This window comes from Quercus suber, unplaced genomic scaffold (genome assembly GCF_002906115.3).
Source record: "Quercus suber isolate HL8 unplaced genomic scaffold, Cork oak 2.0 scaffold_350, whole genome shotgun sequence".
NCBI lineage: Eukaryota > Viridiplantae > Streptophyta > Magnoliopsida > Fagales > Fagaceae > Quercus > Quercus suber.
The window spans coordinates 278,092-295,136 of NW_027069802.1; the positions used below are offsets into that span (position 1 = coordinate 278,092).

A 17,045-nucleotide genomic window follows, 5' to 3' on the forward strand; every position below is an offset into this window, starting at 1 on the left:
TGTGCAAATCTCGAGGCAGATCCAAGGGTGCAAATTGGAAGTAGGACCACTTCCCTTGAAAGACAAAAAAAAATCCACATATGTGCCACTCATGGGATACATTTTGACGACATGTAGAGTTGAAGAACTAAATTTTGCACATTGTTATTTCCGAATTATTATTTTTTTTATTAATTCATTTAAAAAAAATATTATAAAAATTTATAATGAGTTTTTGTAACTTTTTTAAAAGTATTTTATTAATGTGTGTCTTAAGGGCACACAATAATAAATTAATTTTAGAAAAAATTCATCGGAAATTAAAACAATTATTTCAATTCCCAATAAAATTTTTTCTAAAAATGGATTTGTTAACATGTGCTTTAAGGGCATACATTAACCGGTCCCTTTTAAAAAAAATAGATTTTTGTAATTTTTTTTTTAAAATGGGTTTTTGTAAGTAAGGGTGTTTGTGTAATTCACATGGTCCATGCAGTTATGATCACTTTCGTAAATTTAGCAAAGAATATAGCCTTAATTATCTGGGTTAGTAAAACCAAGCTGTAAATTTAAAATGGTCAAAGAAATTTTTTTATATACTCAAAAGACCGTGTGTTTAGTCTAGTAATTGTATAGTAAGTAAGTGAGAAATTTTTGAAAAAAAATAATTTGTGGGATTTATTTATTTATTTTTCCTTTTTTTTTTTTTGTATATATATATTTTGTATGCTATTTAAAACCATCATTTCTGGCAGTTTGCCCTTGGGCTTTAGGATAACCATGATGCCTCTTTTCTTTCTGGATAATGAAGGCTTGAGAGAGTTGTAGAGAGAGAAAGAGAGAATGTTAGAAAGAGAGAGTTTAAACTCGGAGTTTGAAGAAGCTTCTTTCTCTGTTGGTTCTCAGTTCTGACTACTTTTTGCACTGTATGAGACTACATAGATTTGTTGGGTATGTTTCATCTGTGTTATGTGTGAGTTCCTACATCCTAGTCAGTGTTTTGCAGTGTCATTTTCTGTACATGGTTTGCTTGAATGAGAGTTTTACACTTATTATTATAGTTTTTGCTTGATATATGTTGTAGTATATGGCCTAGCCTAATGGCTGAAAAGAGGGTTTTTTTTTTTTTAATTAATTTGTTTTCCTGGTTTACTGTCACGATAAGTATGAGTTTTGGATTTGTTTCAAGTGAGAAAATATTGGTTTTTGAATTTGGAAACAATTCAAACTGTTAGTATTTAAATTTCAAAAAGGTTTTCTTTTAGTGTAAACGATAGAAGTCGTAACATAATAAGAATCTTTATGAGTGTTATGAATGATTCTTTTATTTGGCCTTGGAAATGTTTTAGGAAAAAAGAAACAGAGGTACTATGTTTTGCTTTTAATATTACTTACACAAAAAAGAAAATTTGTAATTTTAAATATATATTTTTTAGTTTTGTGATTTTTTTCCTCTAAATCTGTACTGATTTCTCATGAGGGAAAAGGTATTTGTGTTTACGATTTATTTTGTTGTGTTCGATTTATTTGGAAGTTTTCTTGAACAAATCATTTTTCTTTTTCCAGATTTGATGGTATTTTCTATTTCTGGGTTTTATGGTGTTTTTGGCAATCTTTACAGCTCTTTTTGGAGTGGAATATATTGCCTTATATGGATATATGACTCTGAGATTTTTTTTTTTTTTTTTCTCGTTGTGTTTTCAGATCTTTTGTATTCATTTGCAGTGAGTAGATAAATAAATGATGGATTTTTCGGAGTTTGCAAAAATTGTGTTCAGTAAAATCCAGAAACTAGAGCCGGAAAACGCTACAAAGATTATAGGTTATGTTCTTTTTCAAGACCATAGTGAAGAAGAAATGGTTAGGTTGGCTTTGGGTCCGGACCACTTGATTCATGAAGTGATTTTCAAAGCCAAAACTGAACTGCAACTAATAGCTACTAGCAAGTCAGTACCATCCCCAATCTCACCACTCATGAACCCAGTTTTCACTCCTTACTCACCTGTTCCTTCTAGGTCCTTTTCATCACCAACAGCTTTTCGAGTTCCAACTGCCTATTGGGATCCTCCGCTAGCAAGCAAGCATAATTCTGATTTCAGTTTATCAGCTTGCTCGGATTCTATTGCTGAACTCCAAAACCAAACTCAGTTTTTGAGTTTAGAAGATCAAATAGAGCCTACCAATTCTGGACTTGCGGGTTTTTCAAATGATTACTTTTACCCGGATGCTGCAATGGGCAACTTAAGTGCTAGAACAACTAGACGAATTTCAAACCTGCCCGAATTTCCAGTTAAGGTTTGTCACTACTTCAATAAGGGATTTTGTAAGCATGGAAGTAGCTGTAGGTATTTCCATGGACAAGTCATGCCTGAGAGCTTCTCTCAGATGTATGGAAATGATGGCATTAATGACGATCATCTTTTCTCACCCGGGTCACTTGAGAAGCTTGAATTGGAAATTGTTGAGATTCTAAAATCTAGAAGAGGGAATCCTGTTTCCATTGCTTCTCTGCCTATGATATATTATGAGAAATATGGAAAAGTTCTTCAGGCAGATGGATACCTCACTGAGAGCCAGAGACATGGTAAAGCTGGTTATAGTTTGACAAAGCTTCTTGCTCGATTGAAAAGTATTCGGCTGATTGACAGGTGAGTGCAACTCCAGGTGCTTATCTAGTAAATAAGTAGTCTTTCATATATGAGTATCTGACTGGTACATTTTATGATTGAATTACAGGCCTCATGGGCAGCATGCTGTAATTTTGGCAGAAGACGCTTCAAAATACTTGGACAATCGGAATGATAAAAGTGACCCTGGTCCAATTGTCAGTGGGTCACGACAGATATATCTAACATTTCCAGCTGAAAGCACTTTCACTGAAGACGATGTCTCTGACTACTTCAAGTAAATTTATCTTGAAACTCTTGTTGGTAGAAAGTTGCAGGCTTCTTTGTATGTAACTATTTTGACTGTATTCCTTATTGTAGCACCTATGGTCCAGTTGAAGATGTGAGGATTCCCTGCCAACAGAAACGGATGTTCGGGTTTGTAACCTTTGCTAGTGCAGATACAGTGAAAATGATTTTGACCAAAGGAAACCCGCATTTCGTTTGTGGGGCTCGTGTTCTTGTGAAACCTTACAGGGAGAAATCAAGGCTTAGTGAGAGGTAGAATTTGTTATTTGTTCTTATTTATTTACACTTTCAAATTTCAAAAATCTGTCTTTGGTAAAGCTTGATAGGTTGATAGATTTGCACATTCTATAACAAATTTGTGAGCTTTAAATGGAACTGAGAATCTTACAATAGAGGGGTTGTGTAGACAAGGCTAAGCTTATTTATTTCTGTTAATGTTCAATATCTAATTTAAGTTAATTTAGGTTTATGTTCAAAATTTGCTTGATTTTCTTAATTAGCATGTATTAGCAAACTATGTGCTTTTGTTGCCATTTTTTTTCTTTGGCAGAAAAGATTTATCCTTTACAGTTTCAATATAGCGCCTCCTCTATCACCTTGTTCATGTGAATTTTTATGTTCCAGCAGGAGGTACTCAGACAGAATTGATCCTCATATGTACTACTCTACACACTATGTTGAAATGGATTCTGAGCTTCACTCAAGTGAGTAGGATCTGTCATATTTAACTTATTCATTCCTAGAAAGGTCTTATTGTTTATAATTAACAGTCTAGCTCTGCATTAATACTGTACTTGCAGACATGGACTTTTTCTTTCTTACCAATCAATGCTTATTCTGTATTTAATATTTTTCTGATTTTCCCTTGCTTATCATTCGGTTGCTCTCCTGTGTAAAAAATCTATAATATTTATTAAATATTTTGAACTGTCTAATGAATGGTTCTTTTCTAGTGCCAAATGAATTTGAGAATTCTAGGTTGCTGAGGAAGCAGCTTATTGAGCAAGAACATGCCTTTGAACTAGAGAGGAGGCACCTTGCAGAGCTGCAGTTGGCACGTAAGCCTCCAGCCAGTCAGCCACACTTTGGCTACTCCATGGATGGATTGAAAGTGTCTAATGGTATATTGTTTTATTAATTTGATTGCTTCTCCTTGTAGTATCTTGATTTTCATAATATGTTTTGCTTTTTTTTTTCTTTTTCTTTTTTTTTTCTACATTTTGATTTTGATTCTCCTTATGTTATTTCTTTTTCGCATTCTAATTATTTCAAATCACAGTTCATGCAGATCCTTTCAATTTTCCATCTGCAGAAAGATTCAATTATCTGTTGGATGTTCTGAACGGCAGCTCCACTGGTGATGATAGTACACCTGGGCATACTGACACCTACACCGATTCGGAGAGGTATGAACTCACTTCTTGCAGAGACTCCCTGTTTGCACAAGACATTAAGTCTTTCTATCATTTCTTTTGTCCTACTTTGATCATTGTCGATTATCACTGCTTTAAATTTTTTCATATTAAAACAGATCTTAGTGTCCATGTTACATTTCTAGTAATCTTTTGTTAGTTTTTCTGCATTTTGAGCTTAGCATCATCTACTGCCTCTAAAGCTTTTTGGCCAAACTTTTGTTTTATAAAACCGTAACTGGCCTCAACTCTGATTGACTTTTAGTAGGCCTTTGAAAGCACAGCACCAAAATTTATATATAGTTTGCTATACATCTTATGTTGAAGTACATAAAGCAGCTAAGCATTGTTTTTTTGGCTGTTATCATTTTATGGCTTTTCTGAGTGAGGTTTTCTGTTCTTTTCTTTTCTTTAATCCAGCAATCAAGTTCTTAATCTCCCTGAAAGCCCATTTGCGTCTCCAATAGCAAGCGGCATTTCTACAGTCATATAGATTCAGCAACACATAGAAGATTATAGAGATAGAGTACTGGTTTAAAGGCAACATCTTTGGTTTGATACATAACAGTCCTTTTTCCCTTTTTCGTCAAACAATCAGTACATACTGGCTAACGAAGAAACATCGGAAGAATTTCCACCCTTTACTTTGGGTTGAAGGAGTTAGAAAAGAAGAATATGATACATAGAAGTACATGTAAGAAGGTTCTACAGTTTGTTATTCTCAATCACAGAAAGAAGGCAAGAGGTTTAAATTTTTAGCAGAGGATGTAAGTATAGTCTTTAGTGGATGAAAAAGACCAAAATATATGCAGTGTTGAGAGAGTTTGAAATATGTTTAGAATTTCTGAACATAGAGCAATAGATGAAATAATTATAAACAAAAGGTTTAGCAGCAGTTTATACCAGTATATCTAGTATTTTTGCTAGTATTAGTATATTGTATCTCTTTTAAGATAGCAGCAAGAATGCCCGCTATCTTCTCTAAATTTGTCTTCTAGTTTCATCATGTGGTGGATTTGGTAGTACTTTTAAATCATAGCCTAGCCTTTTTAATTTTTAATTTTTTTTTTCTTTCATAACCACTTTTCTGGTTTTGATTTTGCATGACATCCTTGTAGCAAAACTAAGTGCTAAGAGTATAGCCCCACCATTAGTTGTTTGTTAGTTTGTCTTTTCAATTATCTGACTAGTCTTTGTAGTGCTTGATTTCGGTGTTTCTTCATCCACTCATTCATTTGTTTTCTACGTATGTGTATGTATGGTCTTATCCACTGTCCACATTAATATGAGATGTGGGGCATGGTGTTTTATGCATTTGATTCAGGTCTGTCCATGCTCACTTTTAAGAGGACAATAAAAATGGTTGCTTGCAGTTCATCATCCTAAAAATGAAGGTTAAATTGTATATTCTTAATCCTCAATCTTTGTCTTGTGTCAACGTCCTTTTTATACTTTAAAGGATAAAACTTACATGCAATATCTTATGTTCTTCAATTAAATTCAATCACATAATTGTCTTTAAGTTACAATACCTAAGAATTGTACTAAGTTTTATCCTACTTTGAAATGTAATAAATAGAAAAATGTTGATGTAGGAAATGAAGTTCATAAAATTGAGGCCACTTTAATGCTGTAGAGTATGAAGTAGCATGAATTTCGTTTATTTTGTCAACATTTTTCTTTTATTAGATAATGATAATGAACTTTTTTAAAACAATTTTGAAAGAGAGAAACATTCTAAAGAATAAAAATAGTTTTAAAACATATAAAAAATATTGTAAGATTGATAACTAAATATGCAATTTAACCAAAAATTAACCATTTGTTGATGACTTCCAACTTTCTAGAAGTTTGAGCAAGCAATTGGGCCTTTAAATTGATGAGAGTTCAAGCCCATTGACTTGAGTCGACTCACTCAACTCTGTATGCTCTAGGACTTGAGCTACTTCTCTCTCTAGCATATTTTCAATTGGGGGAGGCATGTGGACCCCTTTAATGAATTGACATCAACTTACCAAGAAATGCAATGATTCATTAGAAGTGACATCTAAACAGTATATAGATTTTGCCATATATGATAGCAAATTTTACAATGTCTCATGATAAGGCAGAATAATCTGGCCACAAAATGACATAAAAAATGAATAATTGGAGGAACTTTGATTATAGAAAAATAAAGTTAATATCAGCAAGTAATTTTAAAGTACCTCTATTCAACAAGCCTGCATCGCTTCAACAAATCAACTGTCCCATCCATTTGCTCTCTCTGTGTATAATAATTTTTGAAATTGACACCACCAAATTGATGGGTCCCTTGAACTATATAATATCTGCTTAGCTATATGGACTTGATTGGATGACTGGCTTTTCAGCCACAGAGAGCATAAATGCCCGCAAATTTCGTAAAAAAAAAAGGTTGGTGATAGAGCAGGTGAGAGAGACTTTGCAACCAACTGCATTATGTAGAACTAGAAGAAGACTTTACTCCAAATATGGTAGCTTTCTATAGAGCTCTATCAGCATAGATATTATTATCTTCCTATTTGTTGGGACAGCATTAAGTGATGGTTTTTAGTGACCCACAACTACAAAGTCTTTTTGGTCTCCGGAAGGCAGGTGAATTAAAGTGAATTTACGCCCTTTCAAATTTCAACTACCCATTGGCCTGCTTTTCTTCTAGCCCAAAAAACAAAACTGCTATTTTGACCTTTAATTGTACTTAGTATCATATGCATGTAGTACTAAATTTGCATATTCTTTCACTTCCTCCATCTTATAGCATTCACATTGGGTAAAATCTAATAAAACTCTTTAAAAAAAATGAACATTGCATGTAACTGGTCACCCAAAACTCATAAAACACTCTTCCATCAGCACATGCATATTATTGTAGAAAATGCATATCTGCTGCGATAATATCTAAACATGAAGAATACGGTAGCATCCTTCATTTTTAGTTTTTGATTATTTAATTGATGTGCTTTCATTCTCTCTCCTGGATACAGACATTGGTGCTTTTGTTTTTGTTTTTAAAATATATTGTTTTAGTGGGATGAATTGGAAAAAAAAAGAAGAAGAATGAAATGTGGGGTATGTTGTTAAAATGATAATGTAAAATAGATAAAGTGTGTTCTAGTGATGCAAAAATGCATATATTTCAAAAGAAGTCAATGTGGGTGCTCTTATATAATCCTCATCAGGAGCTTCATATCATTTTTTTTAAAGGCAAAATTGACTATTCACACACAAAAATCAATCTATATCCCACTAGCTACCAAATTAGACTATTCACACACAAAGAAGGGCCATACCCCATTGTCCATAGATCCTGTCCTATATTCATGAAATTTAATTATATCTTGACAGTTTTGGTGCTTTTTAAAGTGCATACAAGTTTTGTCAATGAGACGCACCATTGAGAAGTAATTCACAAGATTCTTTCAAGAGTGCTACTTGACTTGGAGGTGATTTGCCTAAAACTCTATAGCAAATTCAATCGAGTGGGGGGCAAATATCAAAGATATCGAATTTATTTATGCCTCTATGCCTAATTTTATTTTCTATATTTTTTCATTGGTTTCCCCCCAATTCTCGATAATATGGTCGAATAATGTTTCACAGTCAAGAGAAAGAGGATGAAGATGAACAAGGTTTTGTCAGATGGAGAATGCACTGTGCAAGAGGTCATCTTGGGTGATTGAAAGAGTAGGTACAAGGTCACAACAACGATGGAAGTTGGTGGTGGTAATGTGTGGCGGTCAACCGCCTTCGGTGACATTGAGGCACTCATGGGCTTTAGGGGAAAATGGGCCTTCAAAAATTTTTTTATTATAAAATATTAGGGCAAACACTGAATGAGGATTACGACAAGAATTTAAACTTTTATTACTAGTAATAAAGTATGCTGTAATGTAATAACTAAACCTATTCATTAGTTTGATATGAAACTTAACATTTATTTTAGAAAATATTTTACTCATACAATTATATTTGCATAAAAAATTTTATTTTTAAATTTAAAAGAGATATGTGTTATTTTTTATAATTTTTTATTTTTATAATTGTTAGATGTATATGAAAAGTTTGTTTATTTGAAAAAATATTAAGTTTTGAAATTATTATACGTACTAAGAAATAGCTAACACAACCTTTTAAAAATGAATAGTTATTCCTCATTTTGAAGAATAACTATTCATAAAGAATGACTATTTTTTGTAATAAAAATATAACCAAACTAAAGAATAACTAAACTATAAGAATAACTATTACATTACAGTATCTATTACAATTTACCAAACACACTCTTAGTATTATGTATTACTAATTTTAGCAATTTTTGTTCTATAAAATTACACTTTGTCTTTCTTAACAATTATTAATTCTTTTAAGAGTAATGTTATAGACACAAACTTTTTTACAAAAATATTACAAACTATTGAGGTAGCAATTTTTTACTAATTCGTATTTGGACCCACTGTGGGGCCAGGAAATCGTACAGCCACGGCCCACTCCAAGCCAGGCCCGAATGGCCCAATCCGAGGAAGGATGACTACCCAAGGCCAACTTGGGGAGCAAACTCTTCTTTGGATCCATGCCGAGGATCCCCTCGTCCTCGGCGTACTAAGGATAACCGTAGGGGAGGGGGGACAGACCCAGAGCAAGTTGTCACCTCAGCATTTAATACGTTCACCTAACCCTTCTGGCCGCATTAATGGGGATGCAACCCCCAAGCAGGGCTACATCGATCACGGTGAACCACTTGAGCACGGATACGACCTCTGATGGGACAGGCAGCCAGAGGAGAGGCCAATGAACGATCAACAGAAGGAGGAAGAGAGTAATATATAAGGGAGACAAGCAAAATGTAGATGGAGGCTTTTTGGTTGGAGGGTTTTTTTTTTTTTTTGGGAGGGAAAGGAGGAAAAAAGCCTCCTCGGCCATGGGCCGAGGAGCATTCCTTAGTTGTAAATTGTTCCAAGTATTTCTTCAATAAAAGGAAAAGATGTTCATGCTTCTTAGACGCCGGTCAGCGCCTAAACCTTCAACCCACTCTCTACAAATTCATTGTTCTGAGTTTGTTGGGCCTATAACCAATCTCTTTTGGGCTTAAGCTACAAAAACAGACCCTACAATTGGCGCCGTCTGTGGGAAGGATTAGCGCGCCGGCTGGCGCAACAGGCGACAGTTCTAAATAATCGTTCTATGAAAGATTGGTGGTGTTGCCAAAAAAAAAAAAAGGAACACTACAGAAAGATAAAAGTAGCTTGATATTATTTCATAAAAAAGAAAGTTACAGATTACAATCAGAGGCTCAGGCAGACGTGCTTTACGACTATTCCTACCAGCTAGTTCTACAATCAGAGGCCCAGGTGGACCCGCCCTAAAACTAGCTAGAGGGAAGTGTCAACCCGTGCTTTTATTGGCATCAAGAGAATGGGAGAACTTGACAATAAAAGCAGGGAAGGGGGAGGGCCAGCTTGTTTCAAGGCCACTAACAACCCCTTTTTCGGTGCGGCGAAGCTTGAACAAAGTGAGGAGCAGATGCAGGCGCACCGGGACACCCTCCCTCATGATGTTCCCTTGATTCTCTCCAGCCCTCACGAGCGCTGGCCGTTGGAGACGGCAGCGCTCGGGCACCATCCATGACGTGAATTCACACATCTCCTCCGTCGGGGGTGCGCTCCGAGGAGAGACATTAGGTACTCCAACGACATCCCTCCGGGCCACCATGCATAGCACCATCGGGGTTACACCTAAACTCTGCCGCACCGAAAGCCCAGTGGGGGCTGCGGCCACAATGGCTCTTGGCACGGATGTCCTCACACCCGCCCAAAGCCGCTCCATATCTACTGACTCCAGTTACAATTCCGGCGAGGTTATTAAAGGGGCTAGGGGAGCTGAAAGGGTGTGTTCTTTCTGTTTGTGTTGGGAGGTTCATGGTGTGTGAAGAAACCTTCCCCCTCGAAGAGTCTTATATAGGGGATAAATGTTGGTGAGAATTAATTCACGCAGAATTCGAAAAGAGAGCTGTCAACAGTGCTAATTATGAGCCCACCAAATTCCAAGGGGACCGTAGACCGTTGGATTTGTGCTAATTCATGAGGACATTAATGAGGGCACGCCTCGCGCACCGAAACGCCAAGCACGGAACACGAACGGCCAAGGGACGCTTCGTAAGTGAAGAAATGGGGGCTCGAGCTGGAGGCGAGGTCAACACCACTTGTAAGATCAAAATCCGACTCAAGGAAGAATCATCTCCAGTAGAGCAGTTCGAAGACAAACCCCTACTTACCGAAATGAAAGCGTTAGACAGAACCAAGACACTGCATGGTCCTCGGACTCAGGCCTATGGGGAAACTACTCGCTCCTCTACACCTGAGTACTAGACAGAACCAAGGTATTGCATGGTCCTCGGACTCAAACCTATGGGGAAACTAGATACTTACAGAGAAATGAAAGCGTTAGACAGAACCAAGGCACTGCATGGTCCTCGGACTCAGGCCTATGGGGAAACTACTCGCTCCTCTACACCTGGGTACTAGACAGAACCAAGGTATTGCATGGTCCTCGGACTCAAACCTATGGGGAAACTAGATACTTACAGAGAAATGAAAGCGTTAGACAGAACCAAGACACTGCATGGTCCTCGGACTCAGGCCTATGGGGAAACTACTCGCTCTTCTACACCTGGGTACTAGACAGAACCAAGGTATTACATGGTCCTCGGACTCAAACCTATGGGGAAGCTAGATACTTACAGAGAAATGAAAGTGTTAGACAGAACCAAGGCACTGCATGGTCCTCGGACTCAGGCCTATGGGGAAACTACTCGCTCCTCTACACCTAGGTACTAGACAGAACCAATGTATTGCATGGTCCTCGGACTCAAACCTATGGGGAAACTAGATACTTACAGAGAAATGAAAGCGTTAGACAGAACCAAGGCACTGCATGGTCCTCGGACTCAAACCTATGGGGAAACTACTCGCTCCTCTACACCTGGGTACTAGACAGAACCAAGGTATTGCATGGTCCTCGGACTCAAACCTATGGGGAAACTAGATACTTACAGAGAAATGAAAGCGTTAGACAGAACCAAGGCACTGCATGGTCCTTGGACTCAGGCTTATGGGGAAACTACTCGCTCCTCTACACCTGGGTACTAGACAGAACCAAGGTATTACATGGTCCTCGGACTCAAACCTATGGGGAAACTAGATACTTACAGAGAAATGAAAGCGTTAGACAGATCCAAGGCACCGCGTGGTCCTCAGACTCAGGCCTATGGGGAAACTAACCGCTCAATCAGACCATTGTGCCGAACAGAGCAGGGGTGTCGCATGGCCCTCGGACTCAGGCCTACAAGGAGGCCAACCACAAAACATCCCAAGTTAGGAAAAGACCAAGCCCCACAGGGCCCTTGAGACGCAAGAGAGCTGCTCATGCATACGCTCTCTCTCCTTATCATCGTTACTGGCGCAACTGACCGACATGCAATTCAAGCTAAAGTCATACAGATCTAAGGAAGAAAGGAAAAGCAGGCAGCGTGTACACAAATAAACAATTCAAATAAAGGGAAATCAAATTCGCATTACAACGATGAGTTCGTAAAAATTGCATGACAAGAGCCACAGTACATAGAAGAGAAGTATAACAAAATAAAATGACAACGTGTAAGCAGGACGAGCCGAGACGCCGGAGAGCCTACTCCTCTTGCTCAGGCTGGACAGAGGCAACCCCTGACCCCTCTGAGCCCTGGTCTGAGGGGATAGTCTGTGGCGGTACGGCGAGAGCAGCTACTTCCTCAGTGGTGGGGGCTGGATCATCGGAAGGGATCTCCACTATCTCTAGGAGCACTTCCTTACTCGAATGCTCCCCCAGTTCAACTGCCCGCACCTCTTCAGCAATCTCCCCAACCTTAGGGTCCTCAGGGGCGGCCTCGCGGATAGCGGGGGGATAATACACGTTCTCCGCCTTCCACAGGTCGGACGCGGCCTCCACCCCAGCTTGTTTGAGGGCCTCGGCCCAGACTTGGGAACAATATCACCTACACACTCCCGGGACTTGAGCCTTGTAATCGGCCTCTACTGTAGCCACCCCATCGGCGTAGGCTGTGGTTTCGGCCTCCTCTTTGGCACGCTCGGCCATCTCCTTGCCACGATCAGCCTCGTCCTTGGCCCGCAGGGCCTGGTCCCTGGCCCATTCTGCTACCCTCTGATTCCCCTCGGCCTTAGCCACGTTAGCCCGCAGGTCAATAATCAGATCCCTCGCGATCCGCAATTGCTCCTCCGTCTCGCGTAGACGCCTCGTCTGCTCCGTGGCCTGGGTCTGGGCGCCCTCAAGACCAGATAGCGCATTATCCCGCTCACTGGTCACCTTCTTCAGAGCCTTTCAGTCCTTGACGAGGTCAGCTTTGGAATTCTTCAGAGTATTGGTGGCCTGGTATCGCCAGTCGCGCTCCTTTTTATGGGCATCCTTCTAGTCGTTTGCCACCCCCTCCAACGCAAAGATAGCTTGGACGGCCTGTCAGAATGACCAGTGTGTGATGAGCCCTATAAGAGGAAAAGAGTGGGAGGAGAATTGAGGTTATAGCCTTTACCATCCCCACATATCGCTTAAGGCTGAGGAAGACCTGCTCGCTCGTCAAAGAGTTAAGCTCAGCCATGTCCGCCGGGAGCAGTAGGCTCCTCTCTAATGTGTCTGCCACGCGCGTACCCTCTCCCTTGTTGAAATCCCTAAGAGAGGCGTTATCCCTCAATGGCTCCCCGCGGAGCATCGGGGCTGGAAGCCAGGCGTCAGCCTCGGACGAGGTGGTGTCGACGACCTGCCTAGCCGGACTCCTTCCGCCTATCTTAAGCTGCTTGGACGGCCGCAGAGCAGTGTCCTCCTCCTGTGAGGACACCGTCCTATCCCCCACGATTCTTTTACCCTTATCCTTCTTCTTAGGGCCAGCAGGCACGGACCCAGAGGGCGAGCGCGTCTGAGAAGGAGAAGGAGGAAGCTTCTGCCGACCGGAAGTCGACTTAGCCTTCGAAGGAGGAGTAGGAGTTTTCTGTTGGGACTCCCCCGGCTGGCCCTTAAGCAGGTCCAACAACTTGGTGGTGGGTTTCTTCTTGTAACCCATTGTCGGCCGAGGAGGGGTTTCTGAAGTAAGGAGGTCTGCTTCGCTCAAATTGGGATCACCCAAGTCCCCGGGAGGATCCTCGGACTGATCAAGATGAGTGAAAACTTCAAACGCGTCCCCTTCCCCCTCTGAAGCTCCCTCGGCGGCCTCGGCAAATAGTTGGGAAGAGGAGGGGTCGGCTAATGTGACAGCTTCCTGGTCGGGGGGCCCCTCGGGGAACGAAAATCCGTCCTCGGTCACAGTAATCCTCTGGAGCTGAGGATCACCGGCGAGGATGACGTGCTTCGGAACCGGGAACGATTTCTGGGTAGGTGTATAACCCAAAATTATGTGGGCGGCCCTAATCTGGTTGTCGTCCTCGTTTATGTACACCGGCGCCCTTAAGACCTTTTGCAAATCTTCCCGGTTGATCAGATGGAAGTGACGCTGCAAGGCGTGCGGGTCTGCAAATGGAAAGCACCAGGACGTTAGTAAAACAAAAAAAAAAAAAAAAAGGGTAAAGAAAAAAGACAAGAGCTTGAAACCCTATCTGTCTCCCACGGCCCCACCTGGTGTTCCCTCTGTTGTTGGGCAGTGAAGGCCATCGTGCCACTCCCCTGACACAATGAGAAAATCCTCATAGAACCCTTTGCTGGGCTCGGGGAGGCACTGAATGAGCCGCACCCTGTCGTCCCTCGTCTTCAGGTAATACGACTTGCCCTTAAGAAGCTGAAGATTGTAACACCAGTTCACGTCATGGTGGGTCAACCCTTGCCCCATCTTCTCGTTCAGGGCGTCCACACAGCCCAGAATCCTAAAGACATTTATCCCACACTGGGTGAGGGCCAACCGAAAGTGCATGAGGTAATCCCTCATCACCGGCCCCATGGGGATCGTCATCCCCCCTTCAAGGAAGGCGACTACGGGAATTACCACCTCGCCCTCCTGCTTGTATATGCGCCACTCCCCGTCCTCACAATGTCTCAGATTCACATTGCCGGGAATTTTATAGTCGGTGATGAATTTTTCCATCGCCTCCTCAGTATCGACGTATTTCTTAAACCTACCCATCCCCGTAGATGCCTAAAAGAACTAAGAAAGAACAGGCGAAGCAGAAAAAGGGTAACGAGAAAGAGGGGCCAAAGAGAAAGCGACTTACAGGAAAGAGAAAGGGCTCCTCGGACAGGCTTTTGTGCTGGAGGTGCTAGTGAGGGTGTGTCTGAACTCGGGAAGGGCTCACGAATATCCTCGATTACAAATGAGGAACAGGAAGAAGCAGTTCGTACGGGTATTTATACCCCAAATCGAGAAGCCATGCGGGTTTTCCCGCTCATGAATGCCAGACGAATCTCCACCGTTGGATGGATAACTCCTCCTTGGACGTGGGGAGCACAGAGTCGCCTGAATTTAATGATGGACACGTTACGTGCTCCGAAGCGTCAGCGACGTGCCCTTGGCAGGCGAATGGGCCCCAGCACTAACGAGGGGTGGGGGGGGATGAGGCCGAGGATGTCAAAATCCTCCTCCCCGCCCAAGGACGCGTGCCGCAAGATTTTGAGGGGCTATTGTGGGGCCAGGAAATCGTACAGCCACAACCCACTCCAAGCCAGGCCCGAATGGCCCAATCCGAGGAAGGATGACTACCCAAGGCCAACTTGGGGAGCAAACTCTTCTTTGGATCCACGCCAAGGATCCCCTCATCCTTGGCGTACTAAGGATAACCGTAGGGGAGGGGGGACAGACCCAGAGCAAGTTGTCACCTCAGTATTTAATACGTTCACCTAACCCTTCTGGCCGCATTAATGGAGATGCAACCCCCGGGCAGGGCTATATCGATCAGGGTGAACCACTTGAACACGGATACGACCTCTGATGGGATAGGCAGCCAGAGGAGAGGCCAATGAACGATCAACAGAAAGAGGAAGAGAGTAATATATAAGGGAGACAAGCAAAATGTAGATGGAGGCTTTTTGGTTGGAGGGTTTTTTTTTTTTGGGAGGGAAATGAGGAAAAAAGCCTCCTCGGCCCATCCTAGTTGTAAATTGTTCCAAGTATTTCTTCAATAAAAGGAAAAGATGTTCATGCTTCTTAGACGCCGGTCAGCGCCTAAACCTTCAACCCACTCTCTACAAATTCATTGTTCTAGGTTCGTTGGGCCTATAACCAATCTCTTTTGGGCTTAGGCTACAAAAACAGACCATACACTCACTATTTACATAATTTTTTTACTTACTAATAATCACTCATCACGTCAACAATTTGTAAACAAGTTTGTAACTTTAGCACTTTTCTCCTTTTAAAGGCCATAAAAAAATTTATAGATCTAAAATCTAAATCTAAATTTATAAGCCCAAACAATTAGCCCAATAGCAAAAATTGCCAATGATAAAGTTAAAAAAAAAAAAAAAATTAAGCCCAATAAACCAATTTTACTCCAAACAAACAATCCACCCATCAAAAAAATGGTCTTTATCCACGCAGCATCAAAGACACCAAAAAAAAAAAAAAAAACCGCAGGGGCTAGGCAACAGAGCTGCCCCTTACTCCACATCTCGGCTAGTCTTGGGTGACAGCATACGGTTACTGTGGGTTGTGGAAACTGATTGAGTAAAATAATATATGTAATTTAGAAGAGATGGATTAGAATACAATGCATTATAATATTTAAGATGGAGATGGGGAATGATAGAGAAGCTAATGTAAAAGTTTGGGGGAAAGTGACGTTATGCTCTGTATATGGGCATCAAGAGGAGAAGGGGGGAAAATAAAACACTGATTTGTAATAATTTCAGATGAACGACTAAAAGGTACTGGCAGTATAACCGTATCTTTTAGGAAAGTTTTGAAATTTACACCATTTATTAATTGACAAATGACAATGAAAGGGAATGCGATTGATTTGGTTTGAATAGTGAAGACAATCAGTCATACAAATTTAAATCAAGTTATAAACAAAACAACCGTGATTTGGTCAAGAACACTATTGAGACATGACAACTGCCTAGGCCCAAAGATAACCTATTGACTATTGAGCATTGAGGCATCAACTATCTTCAACACACTCTTGTTTTATTGCTTATGTCTTTTCTTTCTTTCTTTCTTTTTTATGGTAGGTAAATACTGGGAGAGGGAGGAGATGAGATTCAAAGCGCGGACTGGATTATCACTTGAACCCACTATACTTATTTGTGTTGCACGCTATTTTATAAATTCAAAAGAGAGGAGAATTTTGAAAGAAGAAAAATTTCAGCTTTTGAGCTGAGATTGCTGAACTCAACTTCCTTTTGATGGTGAGTGAAAAACTTACATGACTTAAATGACAGAAAACCAGAGACACAGCTATAGACATTTTTGTGGTTGGTCCTGCAGGGATCACTGAATGTGTATTTAGCTGGGCCGGTTGCCTCTTTGTAAAATATTACAACCTTGCAAATAAATATACTTCTGCTGCCTTTGGGATTAGGGAAAAGATGTGAACACACACCCATTACATCCTATTTAAGTATGAGATGAATTTGAAGCACCAATCACCATAACACCTATGGTGAAAGATTTTGCAGCCCAAATTCTATTTTTGTAGCGTTCAACAGCAGTTGACTCCTAAGGTATTGTGGTGGTGAAGAAGAAAGTAGATAA

The 17,045-nt window shown here is 40.6% G+C and overlaps 1 protein-coding gene across 7 annotated transcripts; it reads left to right on the forward strand.

The window, feature by feature from the left end:
- Positions 1-714: 714 nt before the first annotated feature.
- On the forward strand, positions 715-5,366 carry LOC112006138 (zinc finger CCCH domain-containing protein 18). Of its 7 annotated transcripts, none has more exons than XM_024038462.2 (8): positions 715-930; positions 1,684-2,627; positions 2,716-2,883; positions 2,967-3,146; positions 3,519-3,598; positions 3,848-4,015; positions 4,183-4,300; positions 4,727-5,366. In XM_024038462.2, exons 2-8 carry the CDS (start codon positions 1,720-1,722, stop codon positions 4,797-4,799), a joined length of 1,695 nt encoding a protein of 564 aa, XP_023894230.1. In that variant the 5' UTR covers positions 715-930; positions 1,684-1,719; the 3' UTR covers positions 4,800-5,366. The 7 variants fall into 7 exon arrangements, with proteins under 7 accessions (XP_023894230.1, XP_023894236.1, XP_023894213.1 ...); XM_024038468.2 differs by having other exon boundaries at positions 3,522-3,598; XM_024038445.2 differs by having other exon boundaries at positions 716-952; positions 4,174-4,300.
- Positions 5,367-17,045: the final 11,679 nt, after the last annotated feature.